The sequence below is a fragment of the Pelobates fuscus genome, chromosome 1 (assembly GCF_036172605.1).
Source record: "Pelobates fuscus isolate aPelFus1 chromosome 1, aPelFus1.pri, whole genome shotgun sequence".
NCBI classification, from domain to species: domain Eukaryota; kingdom Metazoa; phylum Chordata; class Amphibia; order Anura; family Pelobatidae; genus Pelobates; species Pelobates fuscus.
Window position 1 is genome coordinate 163,895,867 of NC_086317.1, and position 26,971 is coordinate 163,922,837.

General features: G+C 43.7%; 1 protein-coding gene across 1 annotated transcript in view; it reads right to left on the reverse strand.

Moving 5' to 3' along the window:
- Nucleotides 1-11,646: 11,646 nt before the first annotated feature.
- MDFI (MyoD family inhibitor) overlaps nt 11,647-26,971 on the reverse strand; it is a 41,802-nt gene continuing 26,477 nt past the window's right edge. Inside the window, exons 5-7 of the mRNA XM_063451866.1 lie at nt 25,421-25,528; nt 15,164-15,373; nt 11,647-12,826 (exon numbers count right to left, since the gene is read on the reverse strand). Coding sequence (XP_063307936.1) covers nt 12,570-12,826; nt 15,164-15,373; nt 25,421-25,528 — 575 coding nt within the window. The 3' untranslated portion in view covers nt 11,647-12,569. The remainder of the gene's footprint in view (nt 12,827-15,163; nt 15,374-25,420; nt 25,529-26,971) is intronic.

Consider the following 26,971-nt stretch of genomic DNA (forward strand, 5'->3'; position numbering starts at 1 on the left):
ATTCATCAGCCAAAATATATAGTATAAAACAATAAAAATGACCTGTGCACTATCCTAAAGCCTTATGCACATTACAATAACAGGAGATTTTAAGTACCACTCCAATGGCCATTAAAGTGTTAGCTCACCTGCCCCATCGAGGCATTCCTCTCAGGTGAGTCCTACACTAACAATTCACCTTGCGGTCTTCAGCTAAAAGGCAGAATCCATAATGAGATGGAGAGGGGTATTTTTATGAACCTCCTACACACTTTATAACTCTTAATAGCTCACACAAGGTGTAAATGGCAGCACTGTAACATGGCTGTGTAATATAGAAGCAAATAATATCAAACAAAATGAAGCACTGCTTTCAAACTTCCACTGCTCTTGGGCGGCCGCCATAGCTACAGTACACATCAGTCCAAATACAGTACATAGAGTGCAATGTATTTTAAACATTCCTGTTGCTCAAGAGTTGTTAGAGTTGTAAGAGTTGTTTGAGCACAGAGCTTAATATTGTGTTTGTAAATGCAGAATTAACCTACAATAATTGCAGGAATATCACAAATGGTGGACACAAAACAAGGGAGCAATTTAGATATTTTGTAGAACTCTTTTAATAGATATGTACAGAATACAGATAAAAAAATTAAACATTTTAATCACTCTGATATGCCCCTCATAATTTGATTTCTATTCTTTTCTGTACAACGAGTTGACTCTGAGCTAAGAAAGAGCTGCTCTGATGTAGGATAAAGAGGTGTGAACTTAAAAAAATATATATTTTAAAATAGTTTATATTAGCAAAACTCAAGTTTTTGTTCAACTTTAACAGAAATATTGGATGAAAAATATGTTTGATCCTTACCATGTAATCTTTAGAGGAAATACTTGCATTAAAGTTGAAATGTACAGGAGTTGTGAAAAAAAGATATTGGTCAAGTACCATGATGATGCGTATTTGAAAGTTGCAAAATAATAATACCACCAGAAAGTTGAAAACCTGCATATTGCTCTACCATAACACATAGCACAGGTAACCTGGGAGTCCTTTTTTCTAGTTTACATTTTCCTGTTTTCTTTATTATGTACTCCTATATAATACTTAACACAAAATTACGCAACACAAAATTACACAATGCAAAATTACACAACACAAAATTATGCAACTATCAATGTCACACAAATCAACAAGGTGGGTAGGGAAGGAGGAGCGAGGCTATTTAGGCTCACATTAAGGTACTCAGGGAGTGTTAGGAGGCAAAATACTATTTTCCATGGGCCAGGGGGCGCAATACTTGTCTTGCCCTGGGCGCTGGCAAACCATACTTCTCCATTGGCGACTGCCACCTTTTGGATTCCTTCATTTCCCATAGGGAATAATGGTTGTCATACCCTTGGATATCCTGTTTAGCATTAATATTAAGGCGCCTGCCTGCCCATGAGTAAATCATTTTTTTTACATTCTTTATTTTTGTAGTGCACAGAATAACATACAAATTACTGAGATAGTTCACTAGAGTATACACAACAATAAAAGGATATAAGTGTAAAAGGAAATATCAAGAATTCTGCATGGCCAAAAGGTCCTCCCATTATTATAAATATTGGGACCCCCACCAGTTGCCCATGGGTGGGGCCCAGAGTGGCCTAGGTCCTCCCCACCTGATGCACTTACAAGTTTTATTGCGGGATAAAACTTACCAGGAAAGGTTAAAGGATCTTAACATGTATAGCTTGGAGGAAAGACGAGACGGGGGGGAGGTGATAGAAACATTTAAATGCATAAAGGGAATAAACACAGTAAAGGAGGAGACTAAACTTAAAAAAAGAAAAACTACCACAACAAGAGGACACAGTCTTAACCCCTTAAGGACACATGACGTGTGTGACATGACATGATTCCCTTTAATTCCAGAGGATTGGTCCTTAAGGGGTTAAATTAGAGGGGCAAAGGTTTAAAAATAATATCAGGAAGTATTACTTTACTGAGAGGGTAGTGGATGCATGGAATGGCCTTCCAGCTGAAGTGGTAGAGGTCACACACAGTGAAGGAGTTTAAGCATGCGTGGGATAGGCTTAAGGATATCCTAGCTACAAGATAAGGCCAGGGACAAATGAAAGTATTTAAAAAATTGGGCAGACTAGATGGGCCGAATGGTTCTCATCTGCCGTCACATTCTATATACAAAACAAAGAAAACAGTTACTTGCGCATTATCCCAAATATTTTTATTTATCTGTTTACTTTTCAATATGGCGGCTGGATAGCAAGTACTGGCAAGCTGTAACAAAATTAACCTTCACACCACCAAGGGTTATTTAACTGTTTGCCCTCTAGCAGCATTACCAGCACTGCCAGCAGACAAATAGTTCTTCAGGCTTATTTTGGTTTATCATGTGGTTGCTGAGAAATGTCTGATTCCAGTGCTGTAAATTGGTTCAGATGCCGTATATTAGTGATTTTCTGAATGCTTCTGAACTAATGTTACAGAACCGGTCGGACCGACAGAATCCTGTCCGCAATTGGCTTTATTAAATCTGCATTCATTCAAAATCTGGTGTTTAGTGAATAACTCCGATAGAATAAAATTTGGCATGGGATGGGCATTATAGCATGGCGAAGTGCGTCAGGGTTCTTACCTGAGGTGGGAGTCTGTAGCGCATATATGTTTGCTCACCGTTTGCAGATAGACACAGTCCAAGGTGACCAGATAAAAAGGCACCTGGCCTGTGAATCTGTGCACGGGGGCTGTGCAGGAAAGGTGATTCCAATGCAGTACCGACAAGGACACAAAGAGCAGGATAGTCAAGGGATAGCCGAAGTCAAAGGATATCAGAGGTCAGGATTAACGAAGTGTAGCCAAAGTCAAGGGATGCCAGAGATCAGGATAAACGAAGACAGAAGCCAGGGTCAATATGGAGTAAAAGTTCAAGAAACTGGAACACAGGGACTGAAACCACACAACAGGATCAAAGACTTGATAAAGTTCCTAGGGAGAGGCAAATCTCCTGTCTTTCTAATCTAGAGAGCCTGAATTTGCATATAGTGGCCAAAAGCACTTGGTGTATGTAAATTAATTAACTAACTGTCAGTGCCTTCCACACTGTGTAATCAAACCAATATGTGACAGGCCACAATATTATCCTAGTATAATAGATGGTGTGCTGTGTTGGCTGGATGTTATCTTCTATCTTCCATGGCCGCTGGAGCATGATGGTTGATAGAATCAACATCCATAAAACCTAAAGTGCTATAGCAGCTTTGGCATTGTATGTACTGAGATGCATCTGATCTTTTAACAAATGGAAGGATTAAAATATGCTCTGCAAACAATATATAAAATTCTGACAGCACTTACCACAAGAGATGCAAGGAAAGCCAGCCCCGTAGGCGAATACAAGCCAAAAAATACTAAAATATCCAGCAACATTTCAGGAGGCAACACAGCCTTTATCAAGATAGTATTAAAGGAAGTAAGGGGTTGCCTACCTTCCAACATTGGGAGATAAGAACATTGGTTGACTCCAACGATACAGGACCATGCAGAGAGAGTTGCTGAATCACTCAATACATGGTTCTAGTGCACAGCGCAAGCACATATAGTGCTGGACACCAGGACAATATGGAAAAAAGGGACTGTGCAACCAAAAGCAGGACATTTGGGAGATTTGGGGTGGAACTAGCAACCAAGTCAAAAGATAGTCAATATCAAAAAGTCACATGATCAAATCTATCTCTCACATTGTTGCAAAAATGCATTGTTACATATATTAAAGTGCCAAATCGTTAAAAAATTATTCAATAGTGCTATAATTTATGTAGACACTATCATTAAAACATCATAAAAAACGAATTTAGCATTTTTAGCTTTCAACTTAAAAAAAACCCAGAGGGGGGGGGCGGGGCCTGACCGCCGAGCTGGCTGGACGTGGGGCACCTCTGCTCCTCAAAGAATCCCCAATATCCAGCGCAAAACACCCTAATCTCTCCTGAATACCCGAACAGCTGCTACAAGAAGGCGAGGGGGGACCCGAGCACAACTTAAGGGGTGAATACTGACCCCCGTCCTGCCGGCAAGGATGATCGCTGGATTGCTGGGATTGTGGCCTGTCGTGAGGCTCTGGCGGGAGATGCGGCCGGTCTCCCGTGCTTAGTCCGGCGGGACCTCCCATGCACTTAACGAGGGCCCCGTTCACCCCCCCTGTGGGCCGGGGGGGTTATCCCGGACCCCACCGGGGAAGCAGCAATCTCCTATGTAGCCTCAGTGACAAACGGCGCAAATAGGGACCGCATGGCGAAAAACAAAATGGCCGCCGCATCAATCACCAGCGGCAGAACAGGAGACCCACAGGCACAGACACACTCTTGCTGCACACCAAATAACTCTAAGGAGGAAACGCTCAGAAAGTAAGGAAGGCTCACACCTGCATAACATGAGGCAATCTCTCACCATGGTCACCGGAGGATCAGAGGGAACTCAATCGGGACTCTAACCCTGCTGTGTCACAAGCTCCCTCTCTCAAACACCAGAAGCTGCAGCTAGCACAACAAGAGATTAACCCCTCCCTGGCAAGAGACCTGACTACATCAAGGACACTGACCGATCCAGCACAGAGGCAGGGAGGATCAAGCGGAGGCTAATTATATATTATATGTGCCATGTGTATATGTATGTATAAGGTTGTGGACTATGGCAAACCCTGTGTTTCAGCACCTTACCTTTACAAAAATCCCGAGTGTAAACTGCAGCTGAATCTCCTTCTGTAATTCCCCATAGAGAGCAAATATGAAGCGAGACCATGTGGAAAACCTAGCGCTCTGCTGCCCCCTGGTGGTTAAATTTATTTAAGCATACAGAAATACACTCTTGATGTTTACTTTTATAGCCTGTACTAACAATCTAATGTTCACACTACTTAAAAAAAAACCAAAATGTGCATTGTTACACATGCCTCACTAACACTGATCTATGTTAAACGATCTCTCGGCAACAGCTGTTGGGGCATTGCCAGATTATTTGTACTGTTTATCCTATGCACCAAAAATAAAGAATTTAAAAAAAAAAAAAAAAAAAAAAAAAAACCCAGAGGAAATCTTGGTACGTATACATTGCAAAATAAATTAACAGTATGGTATATAAAAGCCTGTACATTAGTGGCACAGTAATAACAGAACACTGTCACCCAACGACATGCTGAATATGTTTGTATTTTTCAAACATGTTCTAGACCCATTGCACATAGGTATATCCTACCTCCAAGCTCAATGTTCACAGATATTCTGTGCCCCATTACCCATAGGATGGATTCACTGTGCCCCATAAACCATAGAACAAGTAATGTTGCCTTTTACCCCTTACTTTCCCAGTTAATCTCTCTGCCGCTCAGCCTGCCTGGAAGGATGGATGTTATATGCTTGAAGTTCACAGTTTATAAATGGGGATGGTTTCACACAGTCCAGTTGTAGATGGAGGTCAAGCACATGAGACCAGAAAGACAAATTCAAAGTTGCAATCTGGAGCAAATGCTTATAGGATTCTTAAATGATTCAATGAAAACTGAACCCCTGGATCCGGGATAGGCAACCTTCGGCACTCTTGATGTTGTGGACTATATCTTAAAATGCGTTTATACCCATAATGTGCTCCTTTTCTAAGAAGATATTTAAGCCAAAACCCTTACAGTTAACTAAATTAAGATATGCGAATTTGCTGATGAGTTTCAGATCTGGTGGGTCTTACATTAATAAGCTATTGACACCAATACGCTGTCATTACAAGGATATTGTGCCTTGATGGTTATTTTACAACAGATATTCGCACTGGAATTACACCATAAAACAGTTACCTAAATATTAAGTTCCGCCTCTGTTTCAACATCCTGAGATGCTGCTGCATCCAAATTACAATATTTAAGCCCAGGTTCCGGGGAGATTTAACGGCCCCAATGCAGTAAGACACACTGGGAGATTCTTAAAGGTCAGTAAATTCTCATCATGTTCTCAGGCAGGGGGATGGTATGCATCTGCTCGTTAGCAGATGAATTAATTAGAATATCCTAATCGGCCACTGTATCTCATTCCTTAGTGATTTACAGAACTGTCTGTTTAGGGAAAAGCTGAATTAATAGCAGTTCAGCAAGGACCACAAAGAGTTGTCTCTATCCCCCCTCCCCAATGAGTCCACATTTTAATTTAGTATAATTAACAATAGAAGTTCCAAGAAGACTGCTCCAATACACTGCGGTGCTTTATGGGTAATCTTATTATTTTACTATCAAAATAAAGAATGATGGATGGATGGAAGGAAGAACGGGCCGGTGGATGGACGGACAGACAGACAGATGATATAGGCATGTGTCCTGTTACTAGTAATATTACTAGGTGACAGTCCACCTAATTCCCAGTGACATCATCTGTCTGCATCTCCCCATCCTTGCTACGGAATGATTCCTGACCTCTTTCTCAGTGTTTAGACTGTACAGATTCTTTCAGTCTTAGCAGGTTTTGCAAATTAATTCTCAGTTTATGCTGAACTAATTAGCTGCTTAATTACTTGGCATAACATAATTAGCAGGGTGCTTAATGCTAATTGGTAATTAGGGAAATTAAATCAAATGTTGAACTAACGAGAAACACATTCATATCAGAGCGGAAAGAGGAACAAATCTAACAGGGTCAGGGGTTAAAGGATGAAATGAGTGCTAATTTCACAGTACAGCTCATTTTTATTAGCATAACTGCCAACTGAACAGTCAATGTTATGTATTTTGCTATTTTATAAACACTAATAAGCCATAGAGTATTTCTACTTAATGCTGCATTGATAACATATTCATGTTATGTAGCGGGAGAATAGTAGTATTACAATTTAAAACCTCAGTAGATTTATGGGGAGGAGAAGGGCAGGGGACATGTGAGTCCCCTTTGGGCACAACTCTCTCACAAGCACCTGTGTACCCCAACTCTGGCCTGCCTGGGCTGAGAACCGACAGGAATATTCTCCAAGTGCATTGACCACAAGGGCAGAAGACCACTATTGCCATTTTTCGATGGGAAAGGACTTGGACTCTGACACATGTCCCTGAGACCACGGTTATGAGATGCTGGCCCTCACTATGGCCTGGGGCTGGAGATATACCACCCTTAGCTTCTCTCTGGCACATCCTCTTGGCTACCTCCATATGTTTCTGAGTCTGGGTCAACTTTCACCCAGTCTGACACTTGGTCTGGCACAGAACTTTCCATCCAGGGCTAATTGGTAGTTCCACAAGGCCTTATCCCCAATGCCTGCCATGATTTAAATGCTCCTGTTTTTTAATTTACGCAGTAATCGAGTTTTTATTTCACTAAACTTTACAATTTATACGATGCAGCAATGCAACGGAGAATCATGGTTTAGTGGCTATTACCACATGATCTGTACTTTAATATGAGGCACTTTTAATTAGTTAATGCCATCATGTCTTCTGAACCTCTTTAGCTTCTAAATATGGTTTACCTTGTGCATTTGTCAAGGGTTAGTGAGTGGGACCATTTTCTTTTTATATATGCAAGTTACTCTACTAATGAATTACTTGTAGTCTGTTATATTATTATTACATAGTATAACTTGATGCTCACCTTGTCTATTATTATTCTGCTTGTTGTTACCTTTAATAAAAAAAAGTGCGAATGAATCAGATAACATGTCACTGTCTGATTAGGCCTGTTTTTGAACTGCTTGCTAATACTGTTGTGGTGTCGCAAGCTTGTCTGTTATCACATGCACTGCAAAAATAAAGATTTGCAAAAAAAATAACATAAAAAAAGAATTCTGTCGTCAAATGTTTTTATTTCTTGGGTATTTCTAAAATCCACCTTTGAGCACTTTGAGTTTTAGGTTGTTGATTAAATTGTCAGGCTGGGTAAAATGGTGTCCCATAGGAGTGCAATAAGGTTCTTCTTTGTGGTGTTTTGTTTTTTTGTCAATCATATTTTTATGGAGGCATAAGCACAACAGACACTTGTTAAATGACACAGTGACATTTGCAGAAAAATAGCATGGATATATTCGGTAGACAGTTGCAATCGAAATTACAGCTGGTACATCACTTAGTAGTTGTATAATGCAAAGCATGAAATGAATGGTCACAAATTTTCAAGCCTTGTTTTATGTTAAATAATAAGATAACATGCATAGAACATCTGCACAGTTTGATCAGCAATTAACTGAGTGCTCAGTCGCCATCATGTCGGGCGTTGCGACAGCGCAGTGTGGCAGGTATTGTCCCCCTGTTGGTACAAGCTGTGTGGAGGCTGGGATAACCCCTGGTCCAGAGGGGTAAAAACGGGACAGGAGGACAACCAAGGGAAGCCGCTGCAATCAGCAGGACGAGAGATCGGCTGTCTCTCCCGCCAGGCAGCACCACCAGGCCTCACCGAGATATCCTTCTGTGGTGATGTTAGGGCTGGATCGGTCGGTTCAGGACACTCCTGTCGGCTCCTGGAAAAGGTGAGTCTCTATATCTGTCTGTGTGACAGGTAAGTAATCAGTATAGCCGTTTTACAGTGAATGTCGAGCTCGGAGCTCCTGCAAAGCGTGACTGTCCACCATGAGGCTCAAGCCCCGCCCCCCATTCTTTGTGGTGTTTAATGGAGTGTCTATGCATATTCATTCTGGCATTTAATTGCTGGGGGGGTTCCTGGTGCTTGGTGCATTGAATCATGTATACCACATTGCTGGATGTGCAGGAGTATGATCCTTTAATGCTGTAGGTTTTATTGTTGTAGGAGGCTGTTTTATTGTTGTCTGTGCTGGAACAGTTTGCAGCTAGGTTTTTAGCATTGTCTGGTCCCGTTTTCTTTATTCCTCCTATCAATAGGGCTTGTTGATTCATTTTTTTTTAAATGTTTGGTGGTTGTCTAAAGGCCAAAGTAGGGGTTTCAGAGAAAATGTTTTCAGAGTCTCATCTTCTGCAACATTGGTTATAGATCTTTAATCATTTTCTGTGTTTCTTCGAGAGCTGGGTTGTACGTAACCACAAATGGTATACAAGATTTTTTTCCCCCTTATATTGTAGCAAGGGCAGGCATGGAGTTTTTAGAGCAGAGTGGATTTGTTTGATAATAGTCGTTGATGTGTAGCCTATCTGTCTCATAGATTGGGAGAGTACATTTAAATGTGAATTACGGTCATTAAGGCCAGAGCATATCCGATGGTACCCTGTTGCTTGGCAATAGATGATGCCCTGTTTAGTATGGGAGGGGTTGAAACTGGAGTTGTGAAGGTAACTGCATCTGCCTGTGGGTTTTCTGTAGAGAGAGTAGTGTCCAGAACATGTACTGATTTTGTAGAATATTACATTTTTAGTTTGATTTATGAAATGAGTTAAACATTATGTAAATATCATCTATGTATCAGTAATATTTGTATGTTTTTGTATGCTGTATTTCTAGGAATCTCTGTTCTAGGTCTGCTATAAACAGATATTACCATCTTAGTACCCATAGCAATGCCCATGCTTTGTAGGTAGACCTCATTCCTAAAACTGAAATAATTATGTGTGAGGATTAATAGTGCCAGTGTGATAATTCTTTAATAATTCGGTGTCTGTATTGTCTGGTTGTCGGCGCAAGAGAGAAAATGAAAACAGGCGTTGATGCCTGTGGCAGAGCTCCTGTACTGTGATCGAGCACCTCCTTCCAGTCCGATCCCTAGCCGCTGGGGAGGAAGCCTGGAGTGCTTCAGCACCATTCGCCTAAGCTTAACTTGGGTCTCTCTGTAGCTCTTTTCTTTCAGGCAGGTATCGTCCACTCTGCCAATATTTCTGCAGCTTTCCTTTCAGGCAGGTATTGTCCCCTCTGCCTACTCCTCTGCAGCTTTACTTCCAGGCAGTTATGCGCCTCTGCCTGCAATGTGATAGCTCCAGTATTTATAAAGACACTTGCGGCTTTCAGGCCTAGCTCTCTTTCTGTTTTGCCCCTGGACTGGAGGGATGGTGCATCCAACCAACAGGTCCGAAGACTCTGTTACTGTGATCTCATAAAATCCACACAGTTTCAACACAAACTAATATACTCAGCTTTATTTTTACTCTGGACTAGCCCATATTCTCATTACATTTAGATGTGACAACTTCAATAACCTACAAATAACAAAATAATATCAGACAACATACAGGAACTTACAATAACATAATGACATATTTATAAAGGGATGGGGAAGACAATACTTAAAACAGAATATCTCTCCTGCCTGCAGAATTAGCAATATGCGTGGAAGTTGGTTAGACAGTTCTTGCCCAGTTCTTGCCCTGGATATCTTCAGTAATCAGTTTGAACATTGCTGGTGCCTTAACATACAAACTTCTTCTTGGCACCTTTTTTTGCCACCTTTGGTCAGTCACTTAATCTTGCCGACTGCCATCTTGCCTAGCTGGGTGAGAAAAAGCCACACACATTTCTTAATTTCACCGTTTTAAATTGCAAAGTTAGTGAGAATAGCATCTCTTTTATTCACTTACTAAAGACCGATTGTTTCCGTTTCTCTTTCTCTGTGAGATGTTTGTGATAATCCAGCTGAAGTCTGATGAGTTTATTATTTTTCTTCTTATAAAGGTCCTGTTGTTGCTTTTGTGTAAGAATACATTTTTCTAGTTGTTCGCCAATGTATATCACGTAGCACCAGGATGAAATGCCAAACTATAGAGAGCTACATCGAAAGAACCAAGGAACCATTGCCTATCACTGCTATCATATCTTGAGTCACCACGATATCATGACTGTTTTGGCATATCCTGTAACAGCACCTATCTCAACACTTAAAGGGGAACTGTCATAAGCTACATATATATTTGTGAGGTGTAAAAATTTAAGTTAAATGAAAGAAGAAATCAAAACGCTTTATCATACAATTAGGCACTTCTATCTTGGTCTGTGTCAGCCATTATTATATTGCTCTGTCCTGTCAGCCAGCACAAAGACAGCATACACACAGAGAAGACTACGCACATTGGATGTATGGACTCATGGACAATGTCAAATAAATGAGGTGTTTTACTTAACTTTAACATAGCCTTTATACTCATTACCACAAACTCAAAGTTAAACTCTTTTGTAACACTAAACAAGCTAAATCCATATACCTACTTTACCGAACCCTTAATCTAATACTTCTCTAACACTAAACAACCTAACATAATTTACCATAGCTCTCATTTGAACCGTTTGAATTTGAATTCTTATCTAAATATTTTAATACATATTGGGGGGAGTAGAGGGAACCCTGGAATTTCAGTGCTTACAATCACCTAATATGTTAATCTGGCTCTTATTTTACATACACTGAGATTAAGAATATCTCTGGGAATTCAGCAACTATGGGCGAGGATAGAAGGAGAGACTAATTTGAGTTTCTCTCTGGCCTTGCTTGGCATTTTTATTAGCCATACGTGGACAAATTAGTCTCTACTTTCACTTTAATGTAATTTAAAAATCAGAAGGGTGCTGGATTTTAACATAGAATTTTACTATATGAGGCATTTTGGTTTTTGTTCTTCACCAGTTACAATACTATTAACAATAACACATTTGTTACCAGTGGAGCCTGGTTTATAAAGCAGGTATGACAGTGCACCCCAGTTTTTGTTGCAATAAAAAAAAAAAATCAGTTTATTGTTCTGGTAAGGGCTAATGATAAGTACATGTTAGAAAAAGTCATGTTGTGTCTGCTATGCTTAGCTCTCTGGGTTATTCTCTCCCTCTCATTGATGGCTGGAGATGCTGCTAAAAACTCTTTTTGGGGTGTTTTCTTTCAATGTCCATTTTCTTGGTATAGCCCTCTCAGATATGCTGACTCTGCTCGTACAGGAGTTCTGTGATCATCCATTGGCTTTGCATGGGCCATTAGATCCTGTATGCCATAAAACACAGGCTTGCATACTGTTTTGTCTTCTAGGGCTGCCATTGGGTAATGGGATCAGGGGGTGAAGTACATGGAGTAAAAAAGGTAGAGCCCAAACAAGTCAAGGGACAGAGTCAAATTCAAGGGGTAGATTTTAGTGCCCCACCATCTCTAAATGTCACCAGCTGCCACTATTCTTTGTTTTGTAGCTCCTAGAAATCCTACCCCTGGCCCATAGATCTATTAATCCACCTAGGACCTTTCCTTGAAAATCCTTTAACTTCAGTGATGCAGGTATCTCTTCCATTACAACTAATGTTTCATCATATTTACCATATTCGCCACCCCAGCTTCTCTCTATGGTTTACCTGCATACAACTGGCTTCTCTTTGTTTTTGACAAGTTGTATTTGTGTGCATGCAGCCTTGCTCTTAATTACACAACCAACGGGCACGCAAATATTTCTAACTTATTTTATACCAAAAAAATAATTGGTTCAACATGAGTAGAAACTGATTAAATAAAACAGGTATCACCTGTTTTAAGGAGGATAATGGTGTATGTATGCTATAAATTGCTGAGATCATCTACTTAGTTATTTATAAATGGCAGACTACCTGCTCTACTGTTTAAAATAAAAGGAAGTTTATAGGACAGGTTGCCTTCAAGCAACCCTTTGTTGGCCCAGTTCTGTATTTGCATTTTAGTTGGAAAAACAGAGGCCACAACACTCCATGCAAATTTCAAGGCAGTCGGCAGATTCACAACATGCGTCCACAATGCCGCAGTCCGTGTCGCAGGAACCGCTACAGTCCGGACATCCTTCTATTGAACAGCATGAACAGCAGAATTCTGAAGAGTCAGCAGAGCAGGAACCACACGTCAGGACATCCAGTAACAAGTTACATAGAGACAGGAATTGACAGAACAGGAGTGCTAAGGTACAATGCACACAGCAATCTGAAACGGAGACAATGATATTATTGAGAGAAAGCAATATCATTAAAATGCAAAATAATAGGAATTTGTGTTTATTGTTTTGTTAAATGCATGGTAATGTCAAGAAAACAGGCAAGCAAATAATTTAATTATCATGTCTACTGCTTTTAAAAGAACACTCCAGGCACCATGACCACTGCAGAGTGATGTAATGGTTATGGTGCCAGGAGTGCAGCTACCTTCCCACTGTAAGTAGTCCAACTGTTTAAGAATGGTTTGACAACTTACCTGGCATATGCCAGATGTGATTGCCTCCTCCTGTGCAGTCCAGAACGTCCCTGCTCTGAAAGAGCCCAGTGGTGCAGTGCTCTCAGCCAATGAGCTGGCTCAGGGAAGTTACAAGAAACTCCACGCAGGAGCTTCTAGACTCTAAAAGGAGGTGACTTGTGCCCAGTAGGCAGCAGATAAGTTGTCAAACCATTCACTTTGACTATCTCCACTGGGAGTCACTCCTGGCACCATATCCACTACCGTGGGCTAGAGCTTGGAGTGTTTCTGCAAACACTTTACTGACGTGGTATTCCCAAGCTGTCTTTTCGCACGTCAGCGGCTGCTTATCTGGCATTTCTCCCTGGATGTCTTGCGTCACCTGAAGATTATTATGTCCAAGAGTGAGACCCTTCTTATTCCCCCCTCGAGCTCCATTACAAATTCTAACTCCTCTATCACTCAGACAGCATCGCTATCTCCCCATCACCCCCAGTCCACTGCTTCGAAATTACAGTTCATCCTGCTGCAACCACCTAGGTAATATTTCCAAAATGTGTCAATTTCTGAGCACTGACACCAATAAGCAACTCATGCACTCTGATGACTCGCCAATACTCTCTAACCCAGCCACATAGCCCAGCACATCTCCCACACCTACAGAATAACATAAAGGTAGTGCTAAGATGCAGAATGCTGCAAAACACTATACAGAATTGAGCATGGAAATTATTCAGGCCAAAAGCTATGCAAAATGTGTTGTTGCCTAGAGAGAGCCCCTTTAATATAAATTTAAATTTATTAAAAGCTGCTTCTGCTGTATAGATAATGTACACAGATCAGCCACCCTATTAAAACCATCTGCCTAATACTGTGTAAGCTCTCCTCCTGTAGCCAAAACAGCTTTGGTGCATTGAAGCATGGATTCTAAAAGACCTTTGATAGTGTCCCTTGATATCTGTCACCAAGACATTAGCAGCAGTTTCTTTAAATTGCAAGGCAGGGCCTCCATGAATAGGATTTGTTGTTCCAGGACATCACACAGATCATGGCCAGTGTAACGCAGCTTCTGTACCCAGGTTGGGTACCTCCGCCGACTGATGCTCCTAGTGCTCACTGAGGACTCCAAGCACTCCACCAGACACCATCAGCACTGCAGTCCCCACGTCCAGCGTTACAGCTTGGCTGGGAACTCGCCGTCTCCTACCCACCCTGGACCAACGACAATGCTGTGAACGACAGTGAGTGAACCTCTCTTCTTCCAGAGAGTCAAGCAGGAACAGCTCTTAAAATAGCTTAGTGATTATAATCACTGGGGAGTATAGTGATATAGCAATCCCCAGGGTAGATGCAGCCTTTTCCCCCACACATGAGACAAGGCTCTATGTTGGGGGTAAAACAGGAACTCTTTAATGCAAAGCAAGCACTTACAATTTATACACAAATTTAAACCCCTAACAGCCTCATTTACACACAATAGGTTACATAGATTACTATAGTACAAAGAAGGGTGGGGCCAGACAATAGCAAGGGCTAAAGGGAGATTGAGGAGGGACAAAGCAGCCAGTTTAAACTGGTCTGGCAGTGTCCCTGGGACAACACCCTGCTGGGGAAACAATAGGATAGGAAAAAGGGGGAGGGGAAGAGGCACATTTCCCCATGGAAGTCACTTTTTAACATGTCTTTTTGCAGGGCTCATAGTCTGTGGGCAGGAGGCTGGCAAACAGGCCCCTCCAAAAATCAGTGGCGAGGTCATTTACGCCACAGCCAGCATTAAGTTTTTAAGCAATTTGAGCTACAGCAGCTCTTCTGTGTGATCGGATCAGACAGACTTACCTTTGATTTCAACGTGAATTAATGAGTCTTTGGTGTCCATGACCTCGATGCCAGTTCACCGTTTGACTTTCCTTGCACTAGTTTTGGTAGGTACTAACAACTGCACAGAGGGAACACCACACAATAATTTCCATTTTGGAAGTGCCATCACTATTTGGCCTTTGTTTAATTCACTCAGATTTATTCCTGTTGTGACTGATCAGTGTATGCTTGAAATAAAAAAAATATGATTTTGATTTTTTGGCTCCAATATACCTTTTTCATAACCAGGCGGTAGACTGGGAGACTGAGAACCTTCATTGCTTGCTTTGCTGGTTTGTTTCTCCAGACGATTTTGGGAAGATGACTTTTTAGGACCTTTGGTTTGATGATTATATCCATTGGGAATCTCGGAGTTACAAAGGAAGCTGCTCCCATTTGTGATTTTTGCAGAGTTGATCATAGGTGATCTTAGGGAATCAGTACCTGAAAAAATAGACAATTCTCTATCTAAAATGCCACTTAAATTCCTGCTAAGAAATGGAGCACCAGTGTCATGATTCTGAGCAGATCAGAGAGGAGACTTATGCGGGGGTTAGCTTCAGGTAGTTTATTGGAGTTAGTAGACATGGTTTAGACAAAGGTAACAAAAAGAATAACAGGATAAAAAAAAAGAAATGTAAAAAATAAAGATAGAGGGAGAAAGCAGAACCTAGAAACAGAATTACAGGTAAGTATGAAGGAGTAGTAGTAGAAGAATTAGAAGCTTAGGCAATATGCCCCAAAGCAGGTTTACAGGAGAAAGGGAAACCGATCAGTGAAATAATAGGTAACAAGTAAACCTAATATCAGACAATATTGAACAGCATAATAAAGGATAATGGAATTCAGGTTGGTTTTAAGTTAGGGTGGACAGTTTCTTTAGTTTGGAGGATTTGTACAGAAGTTACCAGATAAGTGGATCAGGGTTTTCCAGGAGAGTTGAAATTAATAGTTTGGTTCATAAAGTCCAGGCAGGTTAGATCCAAAGCAAATAAGGAATAATAGAAGACAAAGTCCAATTTGAATTAAAGCATGATGTTTGGATGAATCAGGATGGATCAAAGGAAATTAGAGTTGAGCAGGTTATCATGAATTAGTTTGAGCCAGGAATAGATGTCTTGTCTGTTTCAGACCATAAACAAGTATCAGAAAGAGCCATGTGCAGAACACAACTTCTCTCAATGTAAAGGCCATGTGATGAGTTGGGTGTGGCCTTTTATAGCAGACTTGGGAGATCATATGAGGCAGGTGAGAGCGACAGAGGATTGGCTAATGGTTAGGGAGGTCACTAGAGGCGAGAACAGGTATTGAAGTAATAAAATAAAACAATATCTTGGTTGTCAGGATAGGATCCTGACAACCAGACTCAAATGGAATTCCACATAGTAAATATAAAATATATAAAACACATATGGTGTTGGTGTACATATATATATTTGATTAGGCAATGGGATTTACAGCCCCAGACTTTAATAGTATAAGTCCATATTACATAAAGTGCAAGATAATGCATCTTGGATGTAAAAACCCAAAGGCAGAGTACAGAATATTTGAGTCCTAACCTCAACATCTGAGTTAAGGGATTTAGGGTTAATTATTTCAGATGACTTACAGCTAGACAGACAATGTAATAGAGCAGCAGGAAATGCTAGCAGAATGCTTGGTTGTATAGGGAGAGGCATTAGCAGTAGAAAGAGGGAAGTGCTTGTGCCATTGTACAGAACACTGGGGAGACCTTACTTGGTGTATTGTACTTAGTACTGGAGACCGTATATCCAGAAGGATATTGATACCTTAGAGAGAGTTCAGAAAAGGGCTACTAAACTGGTTCATGGATTGCAGGATAAAACTTACCAGGAAAGGTTAAAGGATCTTACCATGTATAGCTTGGAGGAAAGATGAGACGGGGGGGATATGATAGAAACATTAAAATACATAAAGGGAATCAACACAGTAAAGGAGGAGACTATATTTAAAAGAAGAAAAACGACCACAACAAGAGGACATAGTCTTGAATTAGAGGGGCAAAGATTCAAAAATAATAGTGGATGCATGTAAACGCCTTCCAGTTGAAGTGGTAGAGGTAATCACAGTGAAATATTTTTTTATCATGCCTTGGATAGGCATAAGGCCAGGGACTAATGAGTGTATATAGAGAATTAAACTACAAAATAACTTAATCTGTACATTATGCTAGCAAAATTGCTAGTAAAGTGCTTTAAGAAAAATCCAGGAAGGGGGGCGGCGCCTGACTTCCGGTGCAGATGGCTGCTTTCTGCTAGAGCTCCGTACCGGCAGGCTTCTTAAGCACAAATAACCGCGAGTATACCCGACGAAATTCCCCCACACTCGGTCCACAACATCCCCACAACGCCCCTGACCGACCTAACATGGGTGGAGGACGAAAATCGAAACACGGCGCGGAGGTGGCGCCGATATTCCGCGCCCGCAGGGCAGAGAGCTCCACACGCGGGGAAGATGGCCGCGATGAGGACTCTGACTCTGCGGCAAGTGATACAAGCCGCACAGCAGCCGCAAAACCCCTCACAAAGGACGACCTCCGGCACCTGCTACAGGAGATCAAAACTAACATGGCCGCTGAGTTCACCAGGCACCTGGCACCTATCACTGCGAGCCTCAATGACTTGACACACAGAACCACAGCCATTGAAGATCAAATGGACCGCACATCCTCGCGGACCCAGGCGAACGAGACCGCCATTGCTGCACTACAAGAGCAGGTACACCAATTAGAAGAGGCCCAAGAAGACCTTAATAACCGCTCCCGCCGTAATAACATACGGATTAGAGGAATGCCAGAGTCAGTGGGAATCGACACGCTAGCATCCACGCTACGGGAACTATTTTGCGGCCTACTACCCGAAGCCTCACCAGCCGAACTCCTGCTAGACAGGGCACACAGGGCCCTCAAAGCCCCCCTCCCCAATGCAACCCAGCCCAGGGACATTATTATCCGCATGCATTACTTCCACATCAAGGAAGCACTCATGAGGGCGGCTAGAGACAACCCACTGCAGATAGAGGGGCACCAGATATCCTTCTACCAAGATCTAGCCCCGAGCACTCTACGCAAAAGGCGGGAACTGCGGCCCCTCACCCAGGAACTGGCCAGAAGACATATTAGGTATACCTGGGGACACCCCTTGAAGCTGCAGGTCAGGCGGAATGACAGAACCCACACCTTGCACAACATTTCGGAGGCCGCTGAATTCGCAGAACGTCTGGGCCTACCCGCCATTGACTTCTCTGCGGAACCGACAGACAGGCGACCCTCTGGAAGGCCAGCAGCCAGAGGCCCACACCCAAATCTAGCAGGAAACCCAGCGCCCGGAGGACCTCGTCCCCCAACCACCAACTAACCACGATTATATACGAGAGACATCAAGGACTAGACAACCACTTCCTCCACAAACCTCACCATCAATAAGCCACCAGGACTATAAGGACTGTATCCGTGAGATTGCCGAACCCATGGACACGCTCACCAGAAGACAACATTTTCCCGGCCAATTGTCGACAAGAACCAGATAAGATATGACTTTGTCCTGAACATGTACACCTAACCCTTGCCCCTATGACAGGCTAGAGGGGCACGATAAAACACCAGCCTAGACCTTAGCCGCTGGCCCTGAGCGCAACCCGCTACACTCCCCCCCCCCCTCCCCCCCCCCACACTTAGAAACCAGAAAAAAAAACCAAAAAAAAAACAAACAAAAAAAACAAAGGGATAAGACACAAAAAAAAAACAAAAAAAAAAATGCTAAAGTACTAATAAGATATAAAAAACAAAAAAAAAAAAGTATTCATGATTGCCTAACCCTATAGCTTAGATCCTCACCTATAGCCGCTCGCGCTGACTTTAAACCCCTCCGACAGCACCACAGGGAATAGGTGATGTAGGGGATGCTCAAGAAAGGATAGGCAAGCAACTTTCCAATACCCCTGGGGGGGGACATACGAGCAATCCTAGACCCATAGCCACCCCGCTTTATCCCACGCTCACTGGATGCCACCTCGCCTGACCTCGGAGGCGCGAAATACAGAGAAACCGTCACCAAATGATTGGCATCCCCTCCTCACCATACATGCAACCCCCGCGCAGGGTCTCATAGAGATCAGGACTTAGTGTATATGAAGCTGTACTGCATTAGGGAACATTCAAGCTGTTTATGTTATGCATGCCATGTTTTCAATGTTTTAAATGTTTTAAATGTTTTGAGTGTTATATGTCTTATTCACTGTGACGCTGCCTCCCCTCTAGACTTAGCGTAAGCAACATGGAAGACTGGACCCACCGACGCACAAAGGACGACACGGACAGCTACCTGATCGACAACTCCAAGATACAGTACCAACTTCCCAACGACCTGACAGCACTGACCTACGACACTTACGCCTTGGCATAAGGTAAGACAATACAGACCATACGGAACCACCAGTGACACGGACCGACCACCACACACTAAGGTATACGCATCACCAGCTTACATGCCTGCCGGCGACTCTGTTAGAGAGACCGCCAACCCCAGACGACACAACACCACCAGGGTAAGAATACCCACGGAGCGGCTAGACGCTCACCCCCATTCCCTACTGGCCACACTATAAGCCCAGTAGCTCACCCCCCCCGACTTTTCGCTTACCCTTTACCGTCCCTTCCTCCCCGGCTTCCCCCCCTCTACCTTTTCCCCTTTCGGGAACCGAGAACTAGAGTCCCCCCCCCATCTTTCCCTCTCTCCCTTCCCCTCAGCCCCACAGCCTTGGACCGCCCGGGCGCGGGCCCCACACCCGCTCACACTCCACACCTAGCTACCGTTCACGAGCACCACTAGCACAATGCCCACACACCTACGCTGCGTATCCATTAACGCAAAAGGCCTAAACTCACCCACCAAACGCCACAGCATACTCAGATGGGCACATAAACAAAACATAGACATCCTGCTTATTCAAGAAACTCATTTCACAACCCAACGAGCCTTCCCCTTAACAAATAGATACTACACGAAAAGCTATATGGCTACGTCCCCAGACTCCAAAACAAAAGGAGTTGCCATTTTACTAAAAGCCAATTGCCCCCTCTCTGATATAGTATGCAACAGGGACCCACAGGGACGCTACGTCACGATACAAGGGAGGGTGGGCACCACGGCCTATGCCTTCTCTTCAGTTTATGCACCTACAATACCAGATACATCATTTTGGCAACAATTAACGACACACTTCAACACCTATTCCACTACACGCCTCATCGTGGGAGGAGACTGCAATGCAGTCCATACTCCGGCCATCGACAGGACGCATCCCCATAACACGCGCACCCGCCCATCGCAAAATGACGCTCTATTCCACCAATTCCTAACGTCACAAAACCTGATCGACATATGGAGAGCACAACACCCAACAATCAGGGACTACACATTTTACTCCCACCCACACGGCACGTATTCCCGTATAGACCACTTCTTAGTGACCCCTAACCTAGTACCCCAGGTCACTAGATCGGAAATAGGCTCCATATCATGGTCAGACCATGCTGAGATCGCTATTACTTTGACCCTGCCGACCATCCACAAACATTGGACATGGAGGCTAAACCCTCTCCTCTTACACGACGACCTAATCAAAGACAAAATCACAAAGGAGTTAAAGGACTACTTCGACCTCAATACCCGGGCAGACACCACTCCCGCGATGATATGGGCCGCGCACAAAACGGTCATTAGAGGCACCCTTATTAGCTTAGCTTCACATAAGAAAAAACGATCGCAACAACAAATCACCGACGCAATGACGGAGCTCCGTCACCTAGAAACAATACACAAAAAGAACCCACACCCCAACATGCTAACTAAATTAACTGCACTTCGGGACTTACTCAAAAGCCTTACGCAAAAAGACACTGCCAAAGCCTTGATGTGGCTAAAACGCACTTTTTACGAAAAAGGGAACAAGGCGGACACAATGCTGGCCCGCCGCCTTAAGCAACGAATCGAAGCTAAACGGATTTCCGCTATACGCACCGAAAAAGGTGATACAAGCAACTGCCCGACACACATAGGTCGTATCTTCCAGGACTACTACACTGACCTCTATAACCACTCCCGACATTCCCAGAACAACCTAGACTCCTTACACGCCCGTATAGATAAATTCCTGAACGACGTGTCCCTACCCACGATGACCCAGGAGGCAAAGGCCTCAATGGGGCAAGATGTGACGGTGGAAGAGATGGCGTTAGCCCTAGGCTCCTTCAAGCCCAACAAAAGCCCGGGCCCAGATGGCTACTCTGCCTTATATTATAAGGAATTTAGCCCACTACTGCTCCCCCACCTGTGCAGGGTATTTAACGCTACACTTAGGGGTGAAACCCTCCCACCGGATATGACTAGCGCGAACATCTGCCTCCTGCCCAAACCCGGTAAGGACCACCTAGAACCCTCTCACTATAGGCCAATATCTCTACTTAACGTGGACCTCAAACTCATGACTAAGGTCATGGCAAATAGACTGAACCCGTACCTAGAATCCCTGATCCACCCAGATCAAGTGGGATTTATCCCCCACAGACAGGCCGCGGACAACACTCGACGAGCGGTGGACCTTATATGGCTCGCTAACCACAGACAAACTCCAACTGCAGTAATATCACTCGACGCCGAAAAGGCCTTTGACCGCCTGACATGGCCCTTTTTACACCACACCCTAACGCACATAGGACTACCGCCGGAATTCACCTCATTCTTGCAGGCGGTATACCACGATCCTCAAGGGGCACTCCTACTGCCCCACATACCGCCCCCGCGCTTTCCCATCACCAACGGCACACGCCAGGGGTGCCCTCTATCACCCCTGTTGTTTGCCCTCTCCCTGGAACCCTTACTCCAGGCGGTGCGAGCCAGCGGGGAGGTGGAGGGGATCACTGTACGGGGGGAGACATTCAAGATCTCGGCGTACGCCGACGACATTCTCCTGACGCTGACCAACCCGGAACACTCCCTAGGGCACTTTCTAAGCATCGTACAGGAATACTCCGACATCTCGGGCTACAAGCTCAATTTAAACAAATCTGAACTCCTTCCCGTGCAGTTAGACCCCGCGAGCCTAGAAAGGTTACGCCAAACATTCCCACTTAGGATCTGCCACCTGGCTATTTCCTACCTCGGAATCCAATTGCCAGCTGACGTCTCCTCCCTATATGCCAAGAACTACACCCCCATACTCCTTAAAGCACACGAGGACCTCATCAAATGGAGACCCCTGGGGATATCATGGATAGGGCGCGTGACCTCCATTAAAATGAATCTCCTCCCTAGGTTCCTCTACCTCTTCCAAACCCTACCCATCCCGCTACATAAACCAGACTTCAAAGCCCTCCAATCAGCTATTGACACGTTCATATGGAACGGACGTAGACCAAGGGTGCGAAGGAGCACACTATACGTGCCAAAGAAAACAGGAGGTCTGGGCCTACCTAACTTTTTACACTACCATACGGCAGCACATTTAGCCCAGATCCAGCAATGGCATATCCCGCCTGGAAAGAAAAGATGGGTGGACCTGGAACACCTGATCTTTGGACGCGACCACCCGTCCCTATACATGTGGACACCCAGACCTCATAGACCCCTACCACCGCCAACAGCTCCCGCGATTAACCACGCACTGGACCTGTGGGACAAGACGAGGGACAAATATGACCTCTCCTCTTTCCTATCCCCGATGACCCCCATCTGGAGGAACAAACTGTTCCCCCCAGGTCTCACCCCCAAACACTTTGCCAACTTTGAGCAAAGAGATATATCCAGAATAGGACACCTCTATCAGGGCACCGAAACCATCCAATTCGCGGACATCCCAGAATCTTCTTCCCTGACAACATTTGACCACTTCAGGTATATCCAACTGCGAAGCTTCGCGGCTACACCGAGCATCAAGCAAGCGGGAACAGCTCCGCTCACCAAATTCGAACGTGACTGCACAACCCGCCCAAACAGAAAAGGCCAAATATCAGACCTATACATGACCATCGCCAACCACCCCACACAACGCTCCCTCCCATACATTTTAGCATGGGAAAGAGACCTAGGCCCACCAACTGAATCGACGGACTGGCCCGACATCTGGGAGGCAATAGCCTCAGTGTCCATATGCGTAACCCACTCAGAACAAGCATATAAAATGCTATTCCGGTGGTACCTCACACCACAACGCCTAGCCACCATGCACCAGACGCCGACTAACACATGCTGGAAACAGTGCGGGGAAACGGGGACATTCCTACACTGCTGGTGGACATGCCCGAAACTCCGCCCGCTGTGGCAAAGCGCCACCCAATTAATCACCAAACTGTTACACAAACCGTGCCCGGTGGACCCTTGGGCCCTGTTGCTATCCAAACCCATAGAACCATTCACAAGATCAGAAAACAAACTAATTGCCCGTATCGCACTGGCCATCCGCAGATCCATTGCAGAACTCTGGTCCACGCCCCGTATCCCACCACAAGACATGATCACACGAAAAATAGTAGAGTGCTCGCAAATGGACAAATTGACGGCACTAATTCGAGACACCCCTAAACAGTTCCACAAAATATGGGACCCATGGCTGGAGGGGGACACGACTATCCCCTGGTGACTCGCACACACAGACAGGGACAAGATTAACATCATCAGTATAGACTGAACCGCCAACACTCCACCACAACACTGGCTCACCACAAAACTCATACTCCACATTACTCACTCTAGGCCCTCCCGGGGCCCGGGCGGGGGGGACCGACGCCCCGGGCGGTCCACAGGCTGTAACCCCTTCCTATATCCCAACTCACCCATATAAGACCACCTGCAGGGATATCAACCCACCTACCTAAACCCACCGTCATGACGTCCCCTAACACAACACAAACAGACACACAGCACACCCACGCATCAGAGGGACGCACAGACGACCACCCCACCAACATACACGTTACCGAACCCGACAAATACAGACCATTACTTCGACCCTACAGAGGGGACACTGTAGGGACCACGCACAGCCTATCACAAACGACAAGAGATGGACAAACCCGACATCTGGATCTACAGCAGGACTACCCTCAGCACGAGTCCCCAACACCCTCACCACCCAATACCAACTGGGCGATCAACCAGGCAAGCCCCCTGACGCAACCCTAAACGAATCACCCCCGACGGACGCGACAGACAGGAACCAAACAACGTCCCCGACGGGACTAGACACTCTAACCCTGGCTGGACTCACGACCTGACCAGACCCCCACCCCCCCCCCCCTTAACCTAAAGGCAACCCCCCCACCGCGACGATATTGGTATACACAATTACTGGCTCCCAAAAGAGCGAGAATGAACGCATGGATTCCTGACCACCAATCAATACCGATACATCACTGTATACCATTGCTTGCATAATAATATTCTTATGCGTACCCTGCGATGGTACAAATCTGATCGGATGCAAATGTTATACCCCCACCCCAACCCTTTCCCTCTTTTCTTTTCTGTACCCCCTCTCCCGAATATCGATATGTTTACTTAAATTCACAAAAAATCCGACAAATAAAGAATGATTAAAAAAAAGAAAAATCCAGGAAAAATGTACACTCTCCCCAGTGGTGCATTTAAACCCACATAGGCAAACGTTAGGCAGCCACCACATATAAACTCTTGCACTGCCAAGGGTCATTTAACGATATGTTTGCTGCTTGCTAATGCTCCCAGTGGGCATATAGTTAAAAAAATTCAATCTAGGCAGGGATTTTAGAGTGTTTGGCGGTGGTCTGTCCGTCTGAAACCTGGACCAAAACTAGAACCGTTCAGGGTCTGAATGGCAAACTCCAGACATTTTTAAATAGCTTGAACAATGTCAGGTTTTTTGCAGTCCGAATGTCCCTGAACGCATCCGGATGGTTGGTATACCCCCATAAGTGCTTGCTCAGTCTGGGAATATGGATTTGCGTATGTGTGTGGGCACTAAAGAGTAGTGATTAGTGGCCCCAAATGAGAAGACAATTTAGCCAGTTGTCCTCAGGTAAATTTTATTTAAAGCACCTGGTATAAATAAACCCAAACAACTTGGTCACACTTTGTAATGCATCTGGAAACCATCACAATGTGTAGCTTGCCCATTACCATTTAAAAACTTTGCAATCTCATTATACTTTCCTTGACTGTTAACAATAGTCTAGATAATTTCACCGTTCACCAGTGTTTAAGAAGTTTATAATCTACAAAACAGACAAATCACCAACTGTAAGGTTTGAGCATCAACGTGAATTCAAAGCAGGTAATGCTTGTTATGAATATTTATTAATAAAGCACCAATATATTATGCAGAGTTGGATAATGCTAGACATTTGATCCTGAGAACTTTGTGAGCCTTGACATTCAGTTATCTCAACAATGTTTTATAATTATAGGGTTGTCAGTCAAGATGCTGAACACTCACGTGTAGTTTTTTGAATCTCCTCATCCACTGTCTGTTGTGGAGACCCATTGAAAGAAGGTATGATTCTTGGTTGTTCTGATGCGCCATCTTGTCTAGATAGGAGGGTGTCTGGGAATACAATGTATGAAATGAATGTATATATAATAAGACAACCTTGCAAATATTATGTATATTTTTACTGGAGGTCGTTCATAGGAGAACTAATTAAATTAACCCAATTATATCGAACATTGGGACTGAGAAAGTTCATGAACTACATTTCTAATAGTATCGGCCAATCTGAACCCTAAAGACATGTAGTGCAACTACCCTGAATTTGGGGAACTAAATAATGATGCAAGTTAAGTGAAAAAATTAAAAAATAATAGAAAAACCTCACTTAATGAATTTGTTGCCAATCCCAATCTTTGGTGCTGGTTCCTTCATTCCCAAAACGACAAAATGTAGGAATAATTTTCACAAAAAATCAAAGATATTAAAAGATATCTTAGGGAACTCATCCATGAAACAACTCCTTGCTAGCACAAGTTTATTGTTGAAAAAAATCAAACAAGTATACAGACCAAGTTATAGTGAATGGACACAAAATACAAAAAAGGATCCATGCATCTGTAGGAAGGGGGGATTAAAAAAACATACAAAAGAGCTATGAAAACAATGAATGCGTTTCGAGTCTATACACAAATGTTTTATCATTTCAATATAAAAAAAAACATTAGCTTTTTGCATATTTTTTGTCCACCCTTTCCTACAGATGCATGGATCTTTTTGTATTTTGTGTCCATTCACTATAACTTGGTCTCAGGGCCGGTGCAAGGATTTTTGCCGCCCTAGGCAAAAACAATTTTGCCGCCCCCCCCCATATGTCCTGCCCACCATGTGACATCACAATGCCCCGCCCATATGCTCTGCCATATGGGCCAACGCCAGTCTTCACAAAGTGTCTTTTATCTGAAAAGACAGTGTGTTTACATTAAAAAGCCTACAGGCACAGGCTGTAGACACCAGAACCACTACATTATGCTGTAGTGCTTCTGGTGACTATAGTATCCATTTAATGTGAGGTAAATTAGAGATTACTGCCACTAATAATATATTGGATTGCCTACTTACCACCAGATGAGGACAAGAGGCTGATGATGGGCTCAGTCTGGCTCCACAGGTCTGGTGTAGAAGAGGCTCTCTAGAGTTTTTAACAGTGCTCACAACAATTAACGAACAGGAAGCAGCTCCATTTTTTTAGGGCCCCTTACACAGTTCAAGGTCTGGGCCCCCAGGGGGCATACGCCTACAATGCCCACCCATAAATCCACCTACATGGCCCATCCATGAGATGGGGATTTTTTATGTGTGCAATTTGTGTAAGGGATGTAGTGTGTTTATATGGGATGTAGTGTGTGTTTGCGTGTAAGGAATGCATTGTATGTTTCTGTGTGTGTGTGTGTGTGTGTGTAAGGGGTGCAAGGTTTGTTTCTGTGTATGTAATTGAATGCAGTGTGTGTCTGTAAGGGGTGCATTAATTATGTAAGAGAACATAAGGGATGTATTGTG